Source organism: Actinia tenebrosa, unplaced genomic scaffold, assembly GCF_029948245.1.
Source record: "Actinia tenebrosa isolate PJP-AT-01 unplaced genomic scaffold, QUT_ActTen_1.0 PGA_scaffold5__44_contigs__length_20552954, whole genome shotgun sequence".
Classification (NCBI taxonomy): Eukaryota; Metazoa; Cnidaria; class Anthozoa; order Actiniaria; family Actiniidae; genus Actinia; species Actinia tenebrosa.
This window is the reverse complement of record NW_028292582.1, coordinates 16,942,260-16,961,298: the sequence shown is the minus strand read 5'-3', so window position 1 is coordinate 16,961,298 and position 19,039 is coordinate 16,942,260. Positions and strand designations below refer to the sequence as shown.

The 19,039-nt window shown below is 36.1% G+C and overlaps 3 protein-coding genes across 3 annotated transcripts; 1 reads left to right on the top strand and 2 right to left on the bottom strand.

Annotated features, from left to right (window-relative positions):
- Positions 1-1,283: 1,283 nt before the first annotated feature.
- Positions 1,284-5,668, bottom strand: LOC116286310 (eukaryotic translation initiation factor 1A, X-chromosomal). Its single transcript, XM_031692784.2, has 6 exons — positions 5,532-5,668; positions 5,383-5,466; positions 5,193-5,296; positions 3,319-3,451; positions 3,119-3,216; positions 1,284-2,440 (listed from the first exon to the last, which is right to left on the bottom strand). The coding sequence occupies exons 1-6, from the start codon at positions 5,545-5,547 to the stop codon at positions 2,435-2,437; spliced, it is 441 nt and encodes a 146-aa protein (XP_031548644.1). The 5' UTR covers positions 5,548-5,668; the 3' UTR covers positions 1,284-2,434.
- A 952-nt stretch (positions 5,669-6,620) lies between these two features.
- Positions 6,621-10,161, bottom strand: LOC116286304 (inhibitor of apoptosis protein). Its single transcript, XM_031692776.2, has one exon. The coding sequence runs from the start codon at positions 9,866-9,868 to the stop codon at positions 7,280-7,282; it is 2,589 nt and encodes an 862-aa protein (XP_031548636.2). The 5' UTR covers positions 9,869-10,161; the 3' UTR covers positions 6,621-7,279.
- A 247-nt stretch (positions 10,162-10,408) lies between these two features.
- On the top strand, positions 10,409-18,631 carry LOC116286305 (prefoldin subunit 3-like). The gene is made up of 6 exons (XM_089037800.1): positions 10,409-10,565; positions 12,026-12,150; positions 14,953-15,019; positions 16,680-16,778; positions 16,958-17,096; positions 18,463-18,631. Exons 1-6 carry the CDS (start codon positions 10,446-10,448, stop codon positions 18,522-18,524), a joined length of 612 nt encoding a protein of 203 aa, XP_088893926.1. The 5' UTR covers positions 10,409-10,445; the 3' UTR covers positions 18,525-18,631.
- The last annotated feature ends 408 nt before the right edge of the window (positions 18,632-19,039 follow it).

Genomic DNA, 19,039 nt, shown 5'->3' with positions numbered 1-19,039 from the left:
TCAGTGCCCCCCAGCTCCTAGGTCCTCGCTACGCCCCTGATGTCGAGTTCACAGGATATCATGGATTGCCGGAGGGCTCTCCAGCAATGTTTGAGTAGCTGTAGTACCAACTCGCTTCTCGCATCTGGGGCCCACCTCTGTTTCGATTCCTGGACTCAGCATCATGGTAGAAGAGTTTGTCTGGGTCTCTTCCTTGTTAGGGTTTTGTCATGGTTTTCCAGTTTTACTTCCTTGGCAAGACCGAAAACGCTTTTAATATTTCAATTCTGTGAGAGGGGCGAGATCGGAAATCTTTACGTCTAGTTTTTTAGATACCGCTTTTGTGGCTTTGTTATAGAGAAATGGGAATTTCATTAATACTTTAATTTGTTTTGATTTCCTTTGTTCATTCTCAGCCCCCCCCCCCCCCCCACTGCCTGCGAATTGGTGGCTTTTAGCACCCCTCCTTTCCCAAGCCTTCAGCTGTGCATGTCCTGTGCAGCCCAGAGGTTTTCACTTTGTGTTCTCAAATCACAGCAGGAAACCCATAAAGAGAAAAATTACCTATTTCAAGCAGGTTCCAAAAGCCAGGCCCCGTGAGAAGATTTGATTTGTAGATTTGTATGACCCAACTCTTTTTAACAGACATCATTTAATGACAAGACCATTGTTCTCTTTGTGATTTTTATTAGTTTCTAATTTTGTGTTTAGCAGAGTGCAAGCACTAAACCTGTGAATAATATTTAATACTAATTAGTACTATTTCATACAGAATCCTTTGTTTCCCATTGTTTGATTATCACTATTTAGTACTAAAAATTAGTATTTGTTTCACAGGTTTAGTGCGAGCACTCTAACACAATTGGTAATCATTAGTTCAAACATCAACTCAAACATTAAGACCCTTATCTGAGCTTTTGATCAACGAGATAAGTGAAATAGATGCAGTTTGAAAGCAGCAAAAAAATCTACGTGTATACAGTATTACCATGCTACCCTTTAAGTAAAGTTCAAGGGATTCAGAATGTAAACCATACCCAAGGGGGACGGTGGTGTGATTGTTAGGCCTTTCCATTATCCTCTTCTTCCTCACCAGATATTAGAATGATCAGCTGATTTTTATCAAGATTGTTTGAACGCAACAAAAAGGATTTTAAAATTGTTACTTTCTTATGAAATACATCACAAAATGATGCCACTGGCAGTTGATAGAGGAGTGGTCAATGGTTCTTATGTGGAGATGACAGCCATATTATACAGGCATTATTGCAATCAATACCAGAATATGCATGAATACAGAAATGTAGATCTTGATCAAGTCATTTTATATTTTATCCAGAAACAAGCTTAAAAGTAGCAAAACCTTTCTGATGATTACAGTTCTTACATTTCAATTGGGAGACATATTCCTCCAGAGCTAATATAATACTTGAAATATCCGAGTATTGCTGTAAATCAAGGAAAGGAATTGAAGAAAATTTCTCAACTATCAGCGCAGTGAAAAGAAAAAAAATCATTGCATCATAATCTAATTTTTATATCAATATTAGAGTGCAAACAATATAACCGTGAAACTTTAGTAATACTAAATAGCACAATTTCATGCAAATTCCATTGTTTTCTATTGTTTAATTTGCACTATCTTGTAGCATTTAGTAATTAGTGTTTCACGGATTAATTGTTTGCACTCTATCATGTAGATGGACTTTCATCATTCAAGTGTCCATTTTTGAATAATATACTACAGTTGAACCCTGTCATTGAAATAGAGACACCTACAGGGTCCTCCTTACCCTGTATTAACGCAGTCATTTTTAAGAGTAAATGCCATCCACTGGGACAAAACAATAGGCCATAAATAGCTGGGTGTCCATATACAGTGGGTGTCACTAAAGCAGGATTGAACTGTATTTCAAAAAAATGGTTTAAATGGTACTTTTTACAGACTATCTAATCAATTAATTAGACATGACACTGCGCAGGTTTGACAGGAAAGGTGTCGTCCATATAAGTCATGCCAGGTGAAATTAATCCATTTGTGCAAAACTAGAATAATTATTACTGGCAATAACTAAAGTGTTATGTAGCTAGCTTTTCACACATACAAATGAATTTTAGGATAACACTTGTCATTGTCAGATTTAAATGTCTACTTGGTTTATCTTTTGCTCTAAAAGACATTTTCCCAAAAATATTGAAGAATTCAGAAAGAAAAAATCTCAGACATTTTCAACAGATACGGAAGTCAATTTTTCTGTCCTTCAGTTGAACTTTGTAGGAATTTTTCAACATGTCCATGTTGTACATTGCAAACTGTCCTTGCATTTTTCCTTTTTTGCATATTTTAGTCTTCAGAATTGTGACTTCCAGCTTCTTGTTCTTGTCTACTTTAATATATATTTAAATGATCAGAAACATAATATCCATTAAGCGTAGCTCATTCTTTGTTAGGAACTTAGATCTGTGAAAAAAAATGAGACAAAAGTTTTAGGGGTACATACACCTAATTGAAAAAACGTGGGGTTCAAAAAAAGGTTATATCATCAAAGCTAAGACCGAAGGGGAGCATGGGAAGACTAACAATAATTATGCTATTTTCATACGCATTGCAGTTTTCCCTTTCTGTGCACATTTTGCTCTACTGTGCATGTTTACATGTCTATATGCAAATATAATACACATTTTGGAGTACCCAAAATCCTTTTCAAACCCAACCCCGCTAACAAGAAATGAAAAGCGCCAGTTTTCTTATTTTGTAAAGTACTTTAACATGTGTTTTAATAGTAAAAATTGGAGACATAAAAATTCAATTGTAGTGGCATGTTAAGATATGCGATGATATGGAATTCCAGAGGGGGAAGGGGGCAATATACATGGAATTCCTTGGGCAAGGTGCCTTTAAAAATTTTGGAATGAAGGTAAGGGAAAGTAGATGCCGCTGTGGTAGGGCCTGGGTAATTTTGGAACCACACATTAACGAGGGCAAGCGGGAGGTGAGTTGGATTGGCTTTGAGAGTTGAATGCAAATGAGGATGATTCTGTATCCCAATTAAAGGCTTCTCCTGAATGACTGATTCCTTTTGAGTTTTAACTCGAAAAATATTCATAATTTGATAGCACTCTTTATAGTGGTACTTACAGCATCCACATCAGCATCTTCACCACGTTCATCATAGAGATCATCAAAGGCAATTTCATCTTCTTCTTCTGGTGCGAATGTGGTGTCGTTGATTTTAGCTGCACAGAAAATTTAATGTTAGGACCAACAAAAAAATGTGAAAATACTAAGAATACCACATAATACAACTACATACTACACAATACAACCAAAATACCTACCTGTTTCTGGTAGCTCTCCATAAGATTTCAAGTTACGAGCCTCATCTGTGTTGTAGCGCAGAATGACATCGGCCTTGGTGTCCTGGTAGTCTCTTAGTCCAAGGAGAATTATATCTCCAGTATTTATCCACACCTGATACAAAATAGTATTTTCAGTTACATCCTGTCGCAAATGAAGTATGAAATGTCATTTTCTTCACAGTGCTTTGCAATTACATGAATGAAATCATACAATTTGCCATTAGGACAAATTATGATATGGTGAATGTCAATCAAATCATTTCCATTACATTTGATAGAAATTTGTTCTTGAAAACTTTGTGTTTTCCATCAAAGTCATTGAAACACTTTGCAATATGGCATATTATAACATTCCACAAGTATAATTAAGAAGTACTTTAACTTCAGTGACTAGGAGTATGGGATTATAAAATCCTTAACTTGTTTAAATACAAATTCATGTATCATAAAGTATTAAAGCAGCTGTTGACAGCTGGCACATGCTAATTGATTGGACTGTAGACTGGAACCCTTTAACAGAAGCCTGCAAAGGTCTCTTGTCAAGGTCCTGAAGACTTCTGGGTACTATTGCACAACATGTCCATTTCGTCGGGGAGGAATCAGAAAAAAAATACAAAGGCATTTTATGACCAGTTTACCACAGGTACCCCGGTAAAAAGGTTTTGGTATTACTTCCCATCTGTAAAACTTTGGATAACCTCGTAATCATTATAGAATCACTGGTTGCTTGACCAATCGCACTAAAAAACTCTATATTCAAGTCTAAAATTATTCTAATTAACAAAAAAAACCAGCTTTTTCCGTGCTCCCTTCAGCAATAAAGCACGCAGAAAGTGGCGTAATCACGAAAAAAAGCGTGAGAAGCACAAGCAGTAGGCAAGCGCTTCTCACACTTCTTAAGTACTTACGTTGCTTTCTAAGTGCTTTATTACTAAACAGAGCACAGAAAAAGCTGTCTTATTCGTTTTATCATATAGTTTCTAATTCTATTTCTGTATTGAATTTAATGACGCAAAAAGAAAGACGGTCGCAGAACCTAGCGGCACTTGACACACGCAGATGTCGTCAACACTGTGCTCCATTGATTAATAAAGTTTTGACTAATCAATGCGTGCTTACTACCCTTATAATACTGTATAATAAATAAAAATAAAGTGTAGGGTGTTCTGTATTTGTACTCAACATTTCCGATCCTGACAACATTTTTTAGGCAGTGGCTATTCATATGGTAACTGTATGCCGACTTGCAATTTCTATTTGTACGGATATCGAGGATTTTGGTTCTCCTCACTTAGAAAAAAAATTCAATGGGAGGCAAGATTCGAACCTCGCACCCTTGGCACCAAATGTTATTACAATGCCTATCCCAACCCTAACCCTAAACCTAGCCACTCAGCCACGAAGTGAATTCACTGGAATGCTTTCCAATTTTTGTCCTATTTAAAACAATATCAAAATATTTCAATATCCGTACGAATAGAAATTGCAAGTCGGCCACTGCGTATTTTTTATCCACTACGATTTTGTAAAATATCAGATAATTTATTTGTGTAATAAAAAGTGAATGACAATATTTCATTTTTTCTCATTCCTGAGAATAAAATCTTTACTGAACACAAATAATTAAGCTTCCTGTATTAAAGGATTTCTATACGAGTATTGCACCATTTGAAAATTATATGGAAGATGCCTCATGAATAACTCAATTGAATTTAAACATGAAAGACAATGATGACGATACACAGAATCTGTGCCATAATCGTACCATAACCTAAAACTGTTTGAAGCAAAGCCATCAAACAAAAACTATGATAATATTTTTTTCTCAGAACGAAAAAGTTTAAGCTTTCTACCTTTTTTCTTAGTTTTCCACGAATGTGACAGAGTCGCTTCATTCCGTCAAAACACATGGCCTCTAGTCGGCCGTTTCCCAACATCTTAGTAACCTGAGCGTACTCTATAACACAAAAACAGCAACCATGAATATGATAGAAACAAGAATCAAAAGATCGGGGGGGAAAAAAGCATAAAAAATCCAGTAACCTTGTCCGTCCTCTTTAAACACGAGCTCACGTTTTTCGGACTCATTTTCGTTCTTTCCTCTTCGTCGGTTTTTACCTCCCTTTCCTGTAAAAAAAATGAGTAGATTTAGTAACAGTAATAAACTAAATAGATTAGAGACTTTATCCTACCTTTATTCTTCGGCATTTTGCTTTCAGTTAAGTTAAAAATACGTTAAATTTTCCTTCCTTTCTCGTGTTTTCTAGTACTCAAAATGAAAATGGCGTCAATATCATTCAGCGGTTGCCCCTTTTGACGCACGTGACGCAATCCTCGATTGTGCAATGAAAGCTATTTTCGGACATACGTCGGATGACGTTCGGTTCTTTCTCGAAAAATCGCCGGATTAAGTTCGGGAATGCCCTTAGCTAACTCTTAAAAATAGGTATCTAGTGACGTGGGTTGTCGTGGTGACGTTACGGTGCTTAACTGATAACATTTACAATGTTTACTACAGCGTTGTAATTGTGTGAATTTATATATTAGGGGGATGGGAATGAGAATATTTTGCAAATATAGTTCAATTTTTTTTTTACTGGTGAAAACTTATATTTCATGGGTGTGAGGAAGGGGGGATTTTTTTTCACATTTAAAATTCTAAATTGGGTAAAACTGAGAAACAAACGCTTTGGTGAAATGCATTATCTTATGAAAAATTCAGCAATCAATGACAATGATTAAAATTAAATAATGGAAAACAAAAAATATATACTTTCCTCTGGGGTACTCTTGCCCATTTTGGGTAGGGATTTGTCAATGAGCCCTCTGAACCCCGACTCCTGTTCCAGAGTAAGATCACTGAAAACCATACCCTGTTCCAGAGCAAATATCCTAAAGGTAAATCTGATTTGCTGAATGATGATTTATTGTATATAAAAAAAACATGTTCCAGTATTGCAAAAATAGATACCCTGTTCCAGAGAGGAGAGAGTGTGATTTCATTTACCCTGTCCCAGAGGGAGCATGATTTTATATACCCTGTTCCAAAGTAGAATCGCTAAAACCATACCCCGGGCACAAATCTTTAGTTTTACAACAGCACCTTAGTCCCCAATACAAATAAAAACTTTGCTTCAAGTTCCTATACTGACTCCCAAGAACGATTATTCTTATAAAAAAGCTGCAAGTTTACTTAAGGACTGTAAAGCTCTGATGTTGATCTTTCTCTCCATTTCTCTTTTATATATCCCTGAAAAGGTTAACTAACATAATTGTACAAATTAGGGCAAAGTCATTGTTTACTGAACTCACTAGACCTTACTAATTTGGGCAAATTCGTGCAATTTCTTACAAAGCTTTTCGCTGATACATGAATGCACTCTAGTAGCACGTCACACAGTGTAGTATTTTCATGGTTATAGTACTATAAATCATTCTTTATTTTATCATAATCTGCCTGCAACTATCACAGGTATACAACAACCTATGTAAGTCTAATTTGTCTATTACTTGTTACAGCTATCTAACCCATGAAAGAAAAATGACTATTTAGTTAGTACTAGCGGATAAAGTTATAAAAAAAGAAAACAATGTGTTTAGAGTCTACAAGTACTATAATGCTTAATATTTTTTCACAGGTTAAATATAATCACTCTACTGCAATCCACACAACTACAAATTCTGTACATGTCATTTTTGTTTCACTAACCTTTGTAACAATCAATTAGGGCAGATATTTCAAGCTCATTATGTTACAATAACTACAATTTTTAATATATTTTTAATATAACTGCCATTAATCATTAATGAAATCACTCCAATTTATATGCTTTAGATTGGTAAGAACATTTTTATTCAATTCTATATATTGAGAATTGTCTATCTTTGTAAAGTTCAAAATAGATACATTTAACATTTTGGTAAAAAGCACAGCAACATTTCAGGATAAGAATGTGCGATGCATCCTCACAATAGGGTTTCTGCACATAGGACACAGGTCAAGCCCAGATGCACAGTTTGGACAGCAACTGATGTGTCCACAAGGAAGAAACACAATGCCAACTTCAGCATCCATGCAGATTTTGCAGATCAACCTTTCCTCTTGTGTTCTCTCCATTTCTTGTGTTGACGTGCTCAGGGTACCATTCTTAGTGGCTGAGCCTGGGGGTGCACTGTTGGATCTTTTTAATACTTGTTTTGAACCATTTGCTGGGTCCTGATGATAGGATATACTATGCACTAGACCTAAGTTTAATTGTGCTTGCTCTCTTTGGTCCACGTTTTCCACATTCCTATCAATGACTTGGGGTTCTGGGTCAGGCCTGCACGTTCCACCTGTTTGCTGTGCAGAAGAAGTGCTACTTTGATTGTCAAGAAGTGTTTGCATTAGATCATCTAGATTTGTGAACCCATTTCCAGTTCTTTGAGTTTTGATGGCAATGGCTTCATCAATAGCATCCCTTGTGAATCCCATTTCCATTGCCCTTGAGACATCGCTGGCGCTTAGATCTTCACTCTCTACATTAGTTTCACAAAAAGAAACTTCAGTTGAAGGAATTTGAGAGAGGTTTGAAACAGCTTGTCCGGAGCTTCGAGGACTGCTTTGAGCAGTAGTCTGGGCAGAAGAAGTGGAAATAACTGGCTCGTGTGAGACTGCACTAAACTGTGGGCTTCTACTTTCATTCATAGACAAAATCTCCTCTTCTAGATGTCTCCTTCGTGCTTGTTCAGGTACATGTGGGATACAGTGATGAGAAGATGAGGTGTTCTCTTGCTCTTTATAAAATGTCCTGGGATAATCCTGGGTCCTCTCTTGGGGATGAGAAGAATAGTAGCTTGGATGCGTTGACTGCCGAATCTCTGCAGAACTAGCCACTCCAACCTTTTGACGCCAGTGTGTATTTCTCCCCTGTTGTTCAAACTGTGATATTTGTGGCTGAGCAGACTTTGGATAAATTTGCTCTTTAGCTTGGCTAGTGGAGCTGGGAATTCTTGTTGGGACTTGTTCTTGATCTTCTACAGGTCGATAAGCATGTTTGCCCTTATAGTGTGCAATAACCAGTGAGCAATCAGGGGACCATCGTTTATGCTCCTTCCAAGGTGTGTCATGTGGTTCCCAATTTCGAAGCATAATGGCACACTTGTAACATTTAACATTATCTTGATTTCCAAGATAATAGAAACCAGCAGAGGCAAGCTCCCAGGGTCGAACTGGACAGTCCTCTGGCCAATCCACAAATGTAGTCATCCTGTGGTGCTCACTTTGAAGGTCTTTTGGAGAAGTAATGTGTAAAGCATCCTCTGTGCGTACACGAGGTTCTTCACTGGGCATTGGATGCAACACTGGAATGCCAGAATTTTTATTATAATGAGGAGGAGGATGATGGCCAGAAGCAGGAACCCTACCAGAAGCTGGAGCCAACCTTTCCTGAGTAACTGCTGGAAATCTATAATAGTCAATGCCTGAGAACCTGGTATGAGGTAGTCGTGGTACACTAGGCCTTATTGCAGCCATACTAAACTCATCAGGAGTTTTTAAATAAGGATTGGTTTGTGGAGGGTACCAGTTCTGTGAAACTGAACTAGGATAATTCACTGGAGGGTATCCTTGATATGTTGGTCGGGGGTCGTAAAATGGTAAACTGTTACCAGTGGCAGAAATGAACTGTTCACTTCTGTTAGACGACAACTCTTGACTAACCAATGATCTTGGATCTCTATAAGGATTTAAAGGTTCTTGTCGTTGTTGCAGATATCTCTCTTGTAAAGCCGCCTGTTGAGGTTGTAACAAGGGATTTACGTGGGATAGATAATAAGGTGCTGTACTCGGTGTTTGAAATCTAGGTTCAAAGTATCCAGAGTTCACAATAGATGGATTATAAGTTTTGAAGCTTTGCTCCTTGTATTGCTCTTCAATATAAGGCCTTGTAGTTGGCAGCTGTCTTAAAGGGTTGTTTCCTGATATAACTTCTGTTGAGACAGGCTCTCCATGACATGTAACTGCGTAATTTTCTCTTTCAGTTTCGAAGATAAAAATACAGTTTGGTTTTAGACGTTTGTGTTCTTCAAAAGGATTATCTCCTTCGACCCAACCATGAAGTTGTAAATCACAAGAAAAACAGCTCACTCGATCCTCAGGGCCTGTATAATAAAACCCAGCTTTCACTAAGTCTATAGGTTTGACTGGAGACTCTTTTGGCCATTGATTGAAAGTTTCAAGACGTTTCTTTTCGCTCGCCATTTCGTCGTCCACATCTGGATGGACTTCTTCTATATTACATCGCAGACGATTAACATCATCTAAATATGCGTTTATTCGTGCTTGTTCTAGAGAATTATACGAGCTATACTGAGATCCATGCTCATCTTTACTAGAACTAAGCGAAGCTGGGTACGAAGATCCAGATATCTTGTCTTCTTTCCTTCGTAGACTACAGTCTAGTACTTCTTCTCCTTTTTGTGCAACAGGAGCTTGATTATTCGTACGAAGCTCACTAGTAAACCCATTTATGAAGTATCTTCTTTCCATTCTTAGATAAAAGCTTCAATAAGACCAAACGAATAGTAAAATGAGAAAAATACTCTTGATACAAATAATCAGACAGTCAAAATTTCACGACACAATAAAATGGTGCTCATATAGGACGCGTGGCATCGTAAAATACAGTTCCTTCTTTGGTAAGACGAGATGTGAACGGCTCGTAGGAAACGTCAGTTTGTAGTTAAAGCGAACAGAAGTAAAAATAACGTGAATCTTTCAGCTCAAATTTGAATTATAAGCACATTTTTATCTAACAAGTTATAGTACTTCCGCATTTTGCAACGCATGAGCAGTGAGGACACCTTGAATCATCCTTAGAAAACGTTATCTTATTGGCTGCGAAACCGTAATACTATATAAAGTAAGGTATTGTTTTGACAACAATTTTGTCAATTCTACTAAATAAAACAAAATTTAAAAAGCTAACTAGTTCTAGTAAAAAAAGTTTCGATAATTGAAAGAAATTCAATATTTCTTTTCTGAAAGAAATAATATTCGTATCATTTTTACATCAGGGATAGTCCTGTCCGAGAGAGACTGGCACTACGTTTCAGTCATATCCAAGATGGCGTCTGAAGGTGTTGGAAAAACTGTAGAAGAATCAAAGAATAAAGACGCAAAAGATGAAGATAACAAAGAAATAAACGAGAAAAAACATAGAGGGATACCTGAGGCTGGGTTTCTAGTAAGTTTTTATTATCTCTGCTGTTTTATTTAAGAGTTGTGTTTTATCCATGTCGTTTATGGCTGTCATTGTCTCTTGTCTGGCGTTTGTTCTGTCACTTTGTTATAGTTATTACTTGCATGGTTATATCAGTTCTTGACCTAGACATTGACCTAAAAAAAGCAATAAAACATGTGGTTAAAACCTTGGGAATGATGTGGGCAATAAATAATTGGAGGAACATTTGAATGTGAGCATGTGCAAACATCCTGATAAACATGATTCCTCTGTGACTTTTATTATACATTGTTACTGGTAATGGTATTATCTAGAAGAAATGGACAGAGCAGTCGTCATGAAGATGGAGGGTGTTGATGACTGTTGATGCTGATGGTAATGATCAAGGATGTTGACAATGGTGGTGGTACTGGTGATGATTGTAATGATGATAATGATCAACTATGATGGTAATGATATTATCTAGAAAAAAATGGACAGAGCAGTCGTCATGAAGATGAAGGGTGTTGATGATGATGGTAATGACAAGGATGTTGCTTATGCATATGCTTATGACTTATGTTTTGCTTTAGGCCATATGACAAATTGCCTGAAGACAAAATGTCGGAGGCCAAACGGAGAAATGTCAATTAGCAAAACTCTTTCATGACAAAACGCAGGACGATAAAATGTCAAAAGCGAAAGCCTTTCATGACAAAATGCTTGACAGCAAAACATCAAAAGATAAAATGTGGTTAAAGTCACTTGAAATGTCATAATGTCTTGTGACTAATAACAAATTAAGAGAAAATTGATCAAAAAGACAAGACTTTGTAATATGTTCCTATCACTTTGACTTTTGAACTTTTGACTTTGACTTTTTTATTGCCACTCTCGGCCACTGTAACAGACATCTTAGTTCTTCCAATATTTGACAAGGAAAAAAATTATGGCATTGAAGCCCCTTTGCTTAGATACTGTAGTTTGTAAAAATAATATCAGTCGATAATCATGCAAATACACTACAACTACCGTACATTATAAGATAACTAAGATATAACGCACGCTCTGATTGGTCAATTACCGTTTTATATAATTCAACATAGATCGTGAGGAAATGACGTCAGCAACACAAACAATGTTTTGTTTGTTTCTTATGTTTTTTATTATTTATTTTGAGTTAATCATTAGTTATATCTTAGTTATTTTATAAAAGAGATAGAAAACTCCCCTTGCTTGTGCTATGTTGAGTTATACAAGCACTTGGGAAATTGATAATGATGATGGAAGTGGTGGTTAATGAAGATAACAATAGTGACAGACAGGTAGATAGTTTTCTATTAACTTTTAATGAATGCCTATGGACAAGGAGTTCCATAAATTACTGGCAAACCCCCCCTGGTGATCTATCCTCATCAGCATCAGGTCTATATCTTGGAAATTTTACATAATGATAGTGAGGTAGATGATGTTTCTTTCCCCAGGATGATGTTGAGAAGTACATGAGTTCTTTAGGCACTGATACAGCAGAAGACTCCATTAAAATACTCGATGAACAGCTTAGGAAATACAAGTACATGGAATTAAATCTTTTAGCAAAGAAAAAAAGGTAACAAAACCTCTTATCCACACTTGCTCCTCTAAGCTTGTGGTGATGGACTATAAATATGTATGTGATGACTGTATATATAGTATGTGATGATTGTATATATGTATGTGATGACTGTATATATGTATGTGATGACTGTACATATTAGCGGAGCTCCTGCGCTAGCCAAACACGAGTGGAGCACCATATGTATAAAATGTGGTAAACTATGCAACTAAGTTTTCGTGGTCATCGCATGGGAAACCCTGTGCGTAACGCTAAAAGTGTCACCCGCCAGGTGTACATCGCGTTTCTGATTGGTCGAGCTTTCAAATCACACGTCACTTGGAAAATGACGACTTTTTTAAACGAGCTTGTTTGTAAATATTGTAAAAAGGAAACAAAAAATTATTGAAGAAATTATGGAAAAAAAGGATTCGCCACAGTGTGAAGATAGAAGTTAGGACATTTTCTATTTTGTTTTATGTAGCGTAGAAACATAGCTATGACATTACTGGAAAACGAGCAACAAACTAGCATGAAGAACTGAGCGAAAAAAGTACTTGTTTTGTTTTTATGGCGAGAGTATTCATAGTTCAAACATGATATAAAATAACCATTTGAAAAAGCACTTTTTGAATTCCACGATTAAACAAATCCAAGAGATTTTTGACAAAGTTTAAAGCTAAATAACATTCCTAAAATTACCAGCAAATGAGCAACGAACTAGAATGACAAACGTGCAAAAAAAGTGTACCTGTTTTGTTATTATGGTAAGAGTACTTTCATTCTGAATTTCATTCAATAATTTTATATCTTTCTACAGATAATTGATCTAAATATTCAATGAGTTTTAAAATTACACCAAATATTCAACTAGAGAAATAAGAGAAAAATATCATATGCCCTTGGCAGGATTTGAACCCACGTCTTCGGTATTCTAGTTCGATGTGTTAACCACTACACTACAAGGACCAACCACGCTGGTAACGCAGCCAGAATATGAAATGTAGGGTATAACGCATAATTTCTACTTTACTATGTCTATTATCTGCGTACATTTACGGTGTTCAACTTACCTATAGAGAAAAAATATCGCTCTGGGATCCTCACGAATACCCTACATTTCATATTCTGGCTGCGTTACCAGCGTGGTTGGTCCTTGTAGTGTAGTGGTTAACACATCGAACTAGAATACCGAAGACGTGGGTTCAAATCCTGCCAAGGGCATATGATATTTTTCTCTTATTTCTCTACTTCATTATATACACACCGAACGCATAATTTCTACTTTACTACAAATATTCAACTGTTTATTGAGCTTTTCGACCTAGTACATGATCATAAAAATGAGCTTAAATTTGTGTTGTTGTGAGATATGTTATTGTATAAAGAGCGGTACCTTGTCTTTAACTTTCAAAAGCTAAGAAAATATTAAAAAACATTTCCAAATGCCAATTTAAAAAAAAAATTTTTTTATTTTGTATTTGCATTGCATTTTGTGTTATTTTCTATTTTGCCTCAGTTGTTCTTGTCAAGTATAAATGAATGTAAACTTATTAGTTTTTCAAAAACTTTTGTTGTTTACAAGATGAAAACTGGTAAGATTTGAATTTTCAAAATCTAGTAAGCTTATGTTTTTAAGCTTCTCGAAAAATAGTTAAGACTTCTATGATAGAAAATACGGTTCTTGTAAAAACATAAAACTTTTGATGTGGATAATTTAAGCTTATGTATTTTGCTCACCTTTTTTTAATCAGTTTTCAAGTCTGTTTCATAGTCTTGATCTGTCCATAAAAGTTCGGAAATCTCCAAAATTTGGATTTTAATGAAAGACATCCGAGGTAAATTTCACTAAACCTGATATTGTATTGGATTATTTGTAGTTATCTTTTGTTTTATAAGTAATATTAACCAGGAATTCAAAGCTTTGAAAATGTCGGCCATGGAAAACTTTGTCGAAGAATCTTCCAAGAAAAAAACTAGCCCCTGGGGGGGTTGGTGGTGAGTTGTATACAAAATTCACATAAGTGGGATCTGGTTTGGGAGAGTATTCTCATGCAAAGAAAGCGATGTAGTGCATTTTGATTTGTTTTCAGTGCATGTTTTTTATTATGGGAGACATTATCTTAATATTGAATAAAAAAATTGAAGATTTTTTTCCGATTTTATTTTTATCTTCCACATTCATTCAAATTGGGCTCCCTGTGACTTGTGTATTGGGAGTTCCGCTTTTGGGACTGTATATATGTATGTGAAGACTGTATATATGTATGTGATGACTGTATATATGTATGTGATGACTGTATATATGTATGTCATGACTGTATATATGTATGTGAAGACTGTATATATGTATGTGATGACTGTATATATGTATGTCATGACTGTATATATGTATGTCATGACTGTATATATGTATGTGAAGACTGTATATATGTATGTGATGACTGTATATATGTATGTCATGACTGTATATATGTATGTGATGACTGTATATATGTATGTGATGACTGTATATATGTATGTGATGACTGTATATATGTATGTCATGACTGTATATATGTATGTGATGACTGTATATATGTATGTGATGACTGTATATATGTATGTGATGACTGTAAATATGTATGTCATGACTGTATATATGTATGTCATGACTGTATATATGTATGTGATGATTGTATATATGTATGTCATGACTGTATATATGTATGTGATGACTGTATATATGTATGTCATGACTGTATATATGTATGTCATGACAGTATATATGTATGTGATGACAAACTAATTGACAAAGAGTTTGATGTTTATTACCAGGCTTCAAGGTCAAGTCCCTGATCTTGTATCAAGTCTGGAAATGGTTAAGCTACTTAAATCTAAGAAGGTGGGTACTTGTGAGTTCACTTGAGAGATTTTTAGTAATTTATCATATTAGTAGGTAAAGAGGATCTGAGGAGAGCTTTATGTTATGTACTATAATATAATAATAATAATAAACTCTTTATTTACTGAGGGTAGCACTAAATAGCAATATGCTAACAAACTTGTGGCCCTCTAAAATATAAACTATGAAATTATAATTACAAGATAAAAACCCCTACACTAAAAAATAAATTATAACTAATAGTTAATAAATCATAATTAAAAAAAAAAATAGAATGCACTAGATTATACTATAAAACGATTTAAAGTTTTTTGATTATCTAAGAAATAATTTCTTAAAGAGCTTTTAAATGCAGTTAAATATCTCACACAGAATGATTAGCATTTCTTATGAATAGGGAGAGTTTGAAAAGTGTGTGTTGAAATGGTTTTAGAAAATATTCATTCCTACCCAGAGTGCCAGGTATGTCCTATCAGGTGTTTCATGTTAAACAAGCTGTAGCACGAGAATACTATTCACTATTACCAATAACATTTACTTCACCTCTCTGCTTTAACTACATTTAGCATTTAGGTTTCTATGGTTTGTTAGTCAAAACAAAAAACTGTATAACAAGAGAATATTCTGCGAGTACAAGCAGGGTCTACAATTCATGCTTAAATTAAGCATATGCTTATGAGTCCATAAGCGGAGTCTGTCCATTTCCTGCACGTTGGGACCCTGAAAAACTTCTGGCCGGTACTGTATCTACCATGGAAAATCCATAGAGAAAATACTAGGAAATATACTCTTATTTAAATTCTCTGCACTAATATTAAATTCTGAGCTTCATTGGCCCCTCTTGTTAGGAATGAAAATCATCAATCTACTTCATGAGTGACATGTGAAGATGTCCTGTGACTTCACACAAGGCTCTACTAACTGATTGCTTTCAAAGAACATAAAGTTTTATTGAAGATTACTGCTATTTTCATAAACATGCAAACACTGTAGTTGAATTTTGTCCATTGAAACTTGGTTTTTCGCTGCTGCCAGTCGAAAATTCACATGTTTCTGAAAATGGCAGTGAACCTTTCTTTAGAATATCAAGGGAAGGAAACCTTTAAAGTGTTTTAGTTTTGAAGAGGGCAGAAGAGGGCTGAAAATTCAGCAACTTTCCAATGAAAAATTTTCTTTAATTAATAAAATCTTGTTCTTTAATTGGTTAATTGGGTATGGTTACCTTGGTAATTGTCCCGGGAGGGGGGTACTCCCATATATGGACTATACGGGGATGATCCGCTGAACAGGGTATGTTTTTTTGAGCTTCATGTCATAAACAGGGCATGCAATTTCACTCAAGTTCCAAGTTCTTCCTGACCTTCCTGTCATATTCAGGGTTTCTACTTTTGTATTGACTGAAAAAAAACAATATGCGAGATGACATGATAATCGAAACAGGAGCTCAGTGCAATTAATTATATCTTCTGTCATAAACAGGGTCTATAATTTTGAGTTTTTTTGTCATAAAAAGGGTTGTCCTTTCAGAATCCCAGCGGAACACCCCTACCCAAATGCTTGCGGAGTACACCCCCCCCCCCCCACTCCGCACCCCCCCCCCCCCCCGGGTGATTGCTATGAGGCAACAAGGTAATCATTTTATGCTCCAAATTGTGTCTAGGAAAAAGGAGAGGAATGTCATAGTAGATTTCTGTTGTCCGACCAACTCTATGCTAATGCAGTAGTCCCACCATCAGAGAAAGTCTGTCTCTGGCTTGGAGTAAGTAAAGAATACTTTTTGTCTCTCCCCCTTCTTTCCCATGATTCTATGCAGGCACCACCACAGGAGTCCCAAATTACTTTTCTGACAGCTTATTCATCCAATCTGCATTTGAAGCATTAAGTATTTGACAATGTTAACAGCCAGTGTAGCTTAGCACTCACTTTTGATTATTTCAGGCCAATGTGATGCTTGAATACACAATTGACGAAGCAGAGCAGTTGCTATCAAAGAATCTATCTACTGCTAGAAGCAGTCTAGATGAGCTTCAAGATGACCTGGGATTCCTGCGTGACCAGTACACTACAACAGAAGTCAGTATCCTTTGAAATAAAATTGCAAACAATGTTGTTTTACAGTAAGTTACTTGTTTTATAGAGTTCAAGGGTGCCCTTTCACCACAGAACTTCCATAATTTTATTTGTAATGATACTTGAGAGGGAGAAAGGAACCATGTGCAGTAGTAATGTTATGGTGTATGTGCATGCTTGCTGTGTGCAGTAATGTTTTGGTAGAGCCTCCTAATACATGTACATGTATATTTACCACCATTTGCATTGCTACGTGGCCACCCCAGACAAAAATCTTAACATGCATTTTGCAATAGACTGCTGTCAATCAAACATCATTTACACGCGTGTGATTCAAAAGGTGCCAAAACTTGTCAATTGTTTACAAGTATTATGAGCCACACTCACTGGGCCTTAGGGCCTATCCGGGCCGATCCAAACGCATGTAAATGACGTCAAGGTATTTGTAATTTTTGTCGCATAGCAATGCAAATGGAGGTAATATGGTGTATGTGCATGCATTGTGTGTGCAGTAATGTTTTGGTAGAGCTCCCTAATACATGTATGTTTAATATGGTGTATTTGTGCATGCACCATGTGTGCATGCACCATGTGTGCAATAATGTTTTGGAAGACTTCTCTAATACATGTATCTTAAATATGGTGTATGTGCATGCATTGTGTGTGCAGTAATGTTTTGATAGGGCCCCCCCCAATACATGCATTTTTAATATGGTGTATGTGCATGCATTGTGTGTGCAGTAATGTTTTGATAGGGCCCCCCCAATACATGTATCTTTAATATGGTGTATGTGCATGCATTGTGTGTGCAGTAATGTTTTGATAGGGCCCTCCCAATACATGCATTTTTAATATGGTGTATGTGCATGCATTGTGTGCGCAGTAATGTTTTGATAGGGCCCCCCCAATACATGCATTTTTAATATGGTGTATGTGCATGCATTGTGTGCGCAGTAATGTTTTGGTAGAGCCCCCTACTACATGTATGTAATATGGTGTATGTGCCCCCTAATATGTTCAGTATAGTGCATGTGCATGCTTGCTGTGTGCAGTAAGTTATGAAGCATGTGGTTGGTGATTTGCAGAACATGAGAGAAGTGTTAGGATTTTAAGCATGACACACAGTGAAGTACTTTGGTCTCAACACTTCTCAAGTGTTGTGCTAATACACAGCATGACAAGCTACATTTTTTATATTTCTTTTATAAAATAAATTAATAGTTATCTTAAATTTGAATGAAAAAGGAAAGTATGTGCACATGCTCTTAAAAAGCACAAACACCCAACCAATTAAAACGCAAGATTTATAGCTGCAGTTGTTTTATTATGGAATTTAGAAGCCAAGTTGATACTCTTAACTAACATTCTCTCAGACATGGCTAGAGTGTACAACTGGGATGTGAGGAGACGGCAAGCCATGAAGGCACAATCCTAATGTCGCAGCCAAACTGAGACTAAAATCAATTGTGTGTTTGTATGTGTTACCAGTCATATGTTTTAATTTTATTTGTGATTTATTAAATATCTGGATTTGTCTTGAAATGTTGGTTTTCTTGTCATTTTTCTTTGCTTAAATACAAAGAAAGACTGGTATTAATCTCCTGGTGCAATGCAAGTTGGAATTTAGGTATGCAGGATGATGGAGGTGCTTGATCTCCTTCCTATTCAGCCCCACATTCCCCTGGACACCATTTGTCCTAGGATTTTCTAAAAGAAGAAATTAATACATTAGAATAAAATACTATGTGTAGTCTTAAAAAATAACTATACCCTCCTGTAGTGTGAGAGAATTTGACGGATGATACAGGGCATAGGAATGTCAATTTTATTGGCCAGGGAGGGGGGGGGGGGGGGGGAATATGATTTGATTGTTATAAACCAGCATAGCAAATGCTATTAAAGTGCCTATCTCCCTTCTGTCAATATTCGCAGTATTGATTTTACATGGGG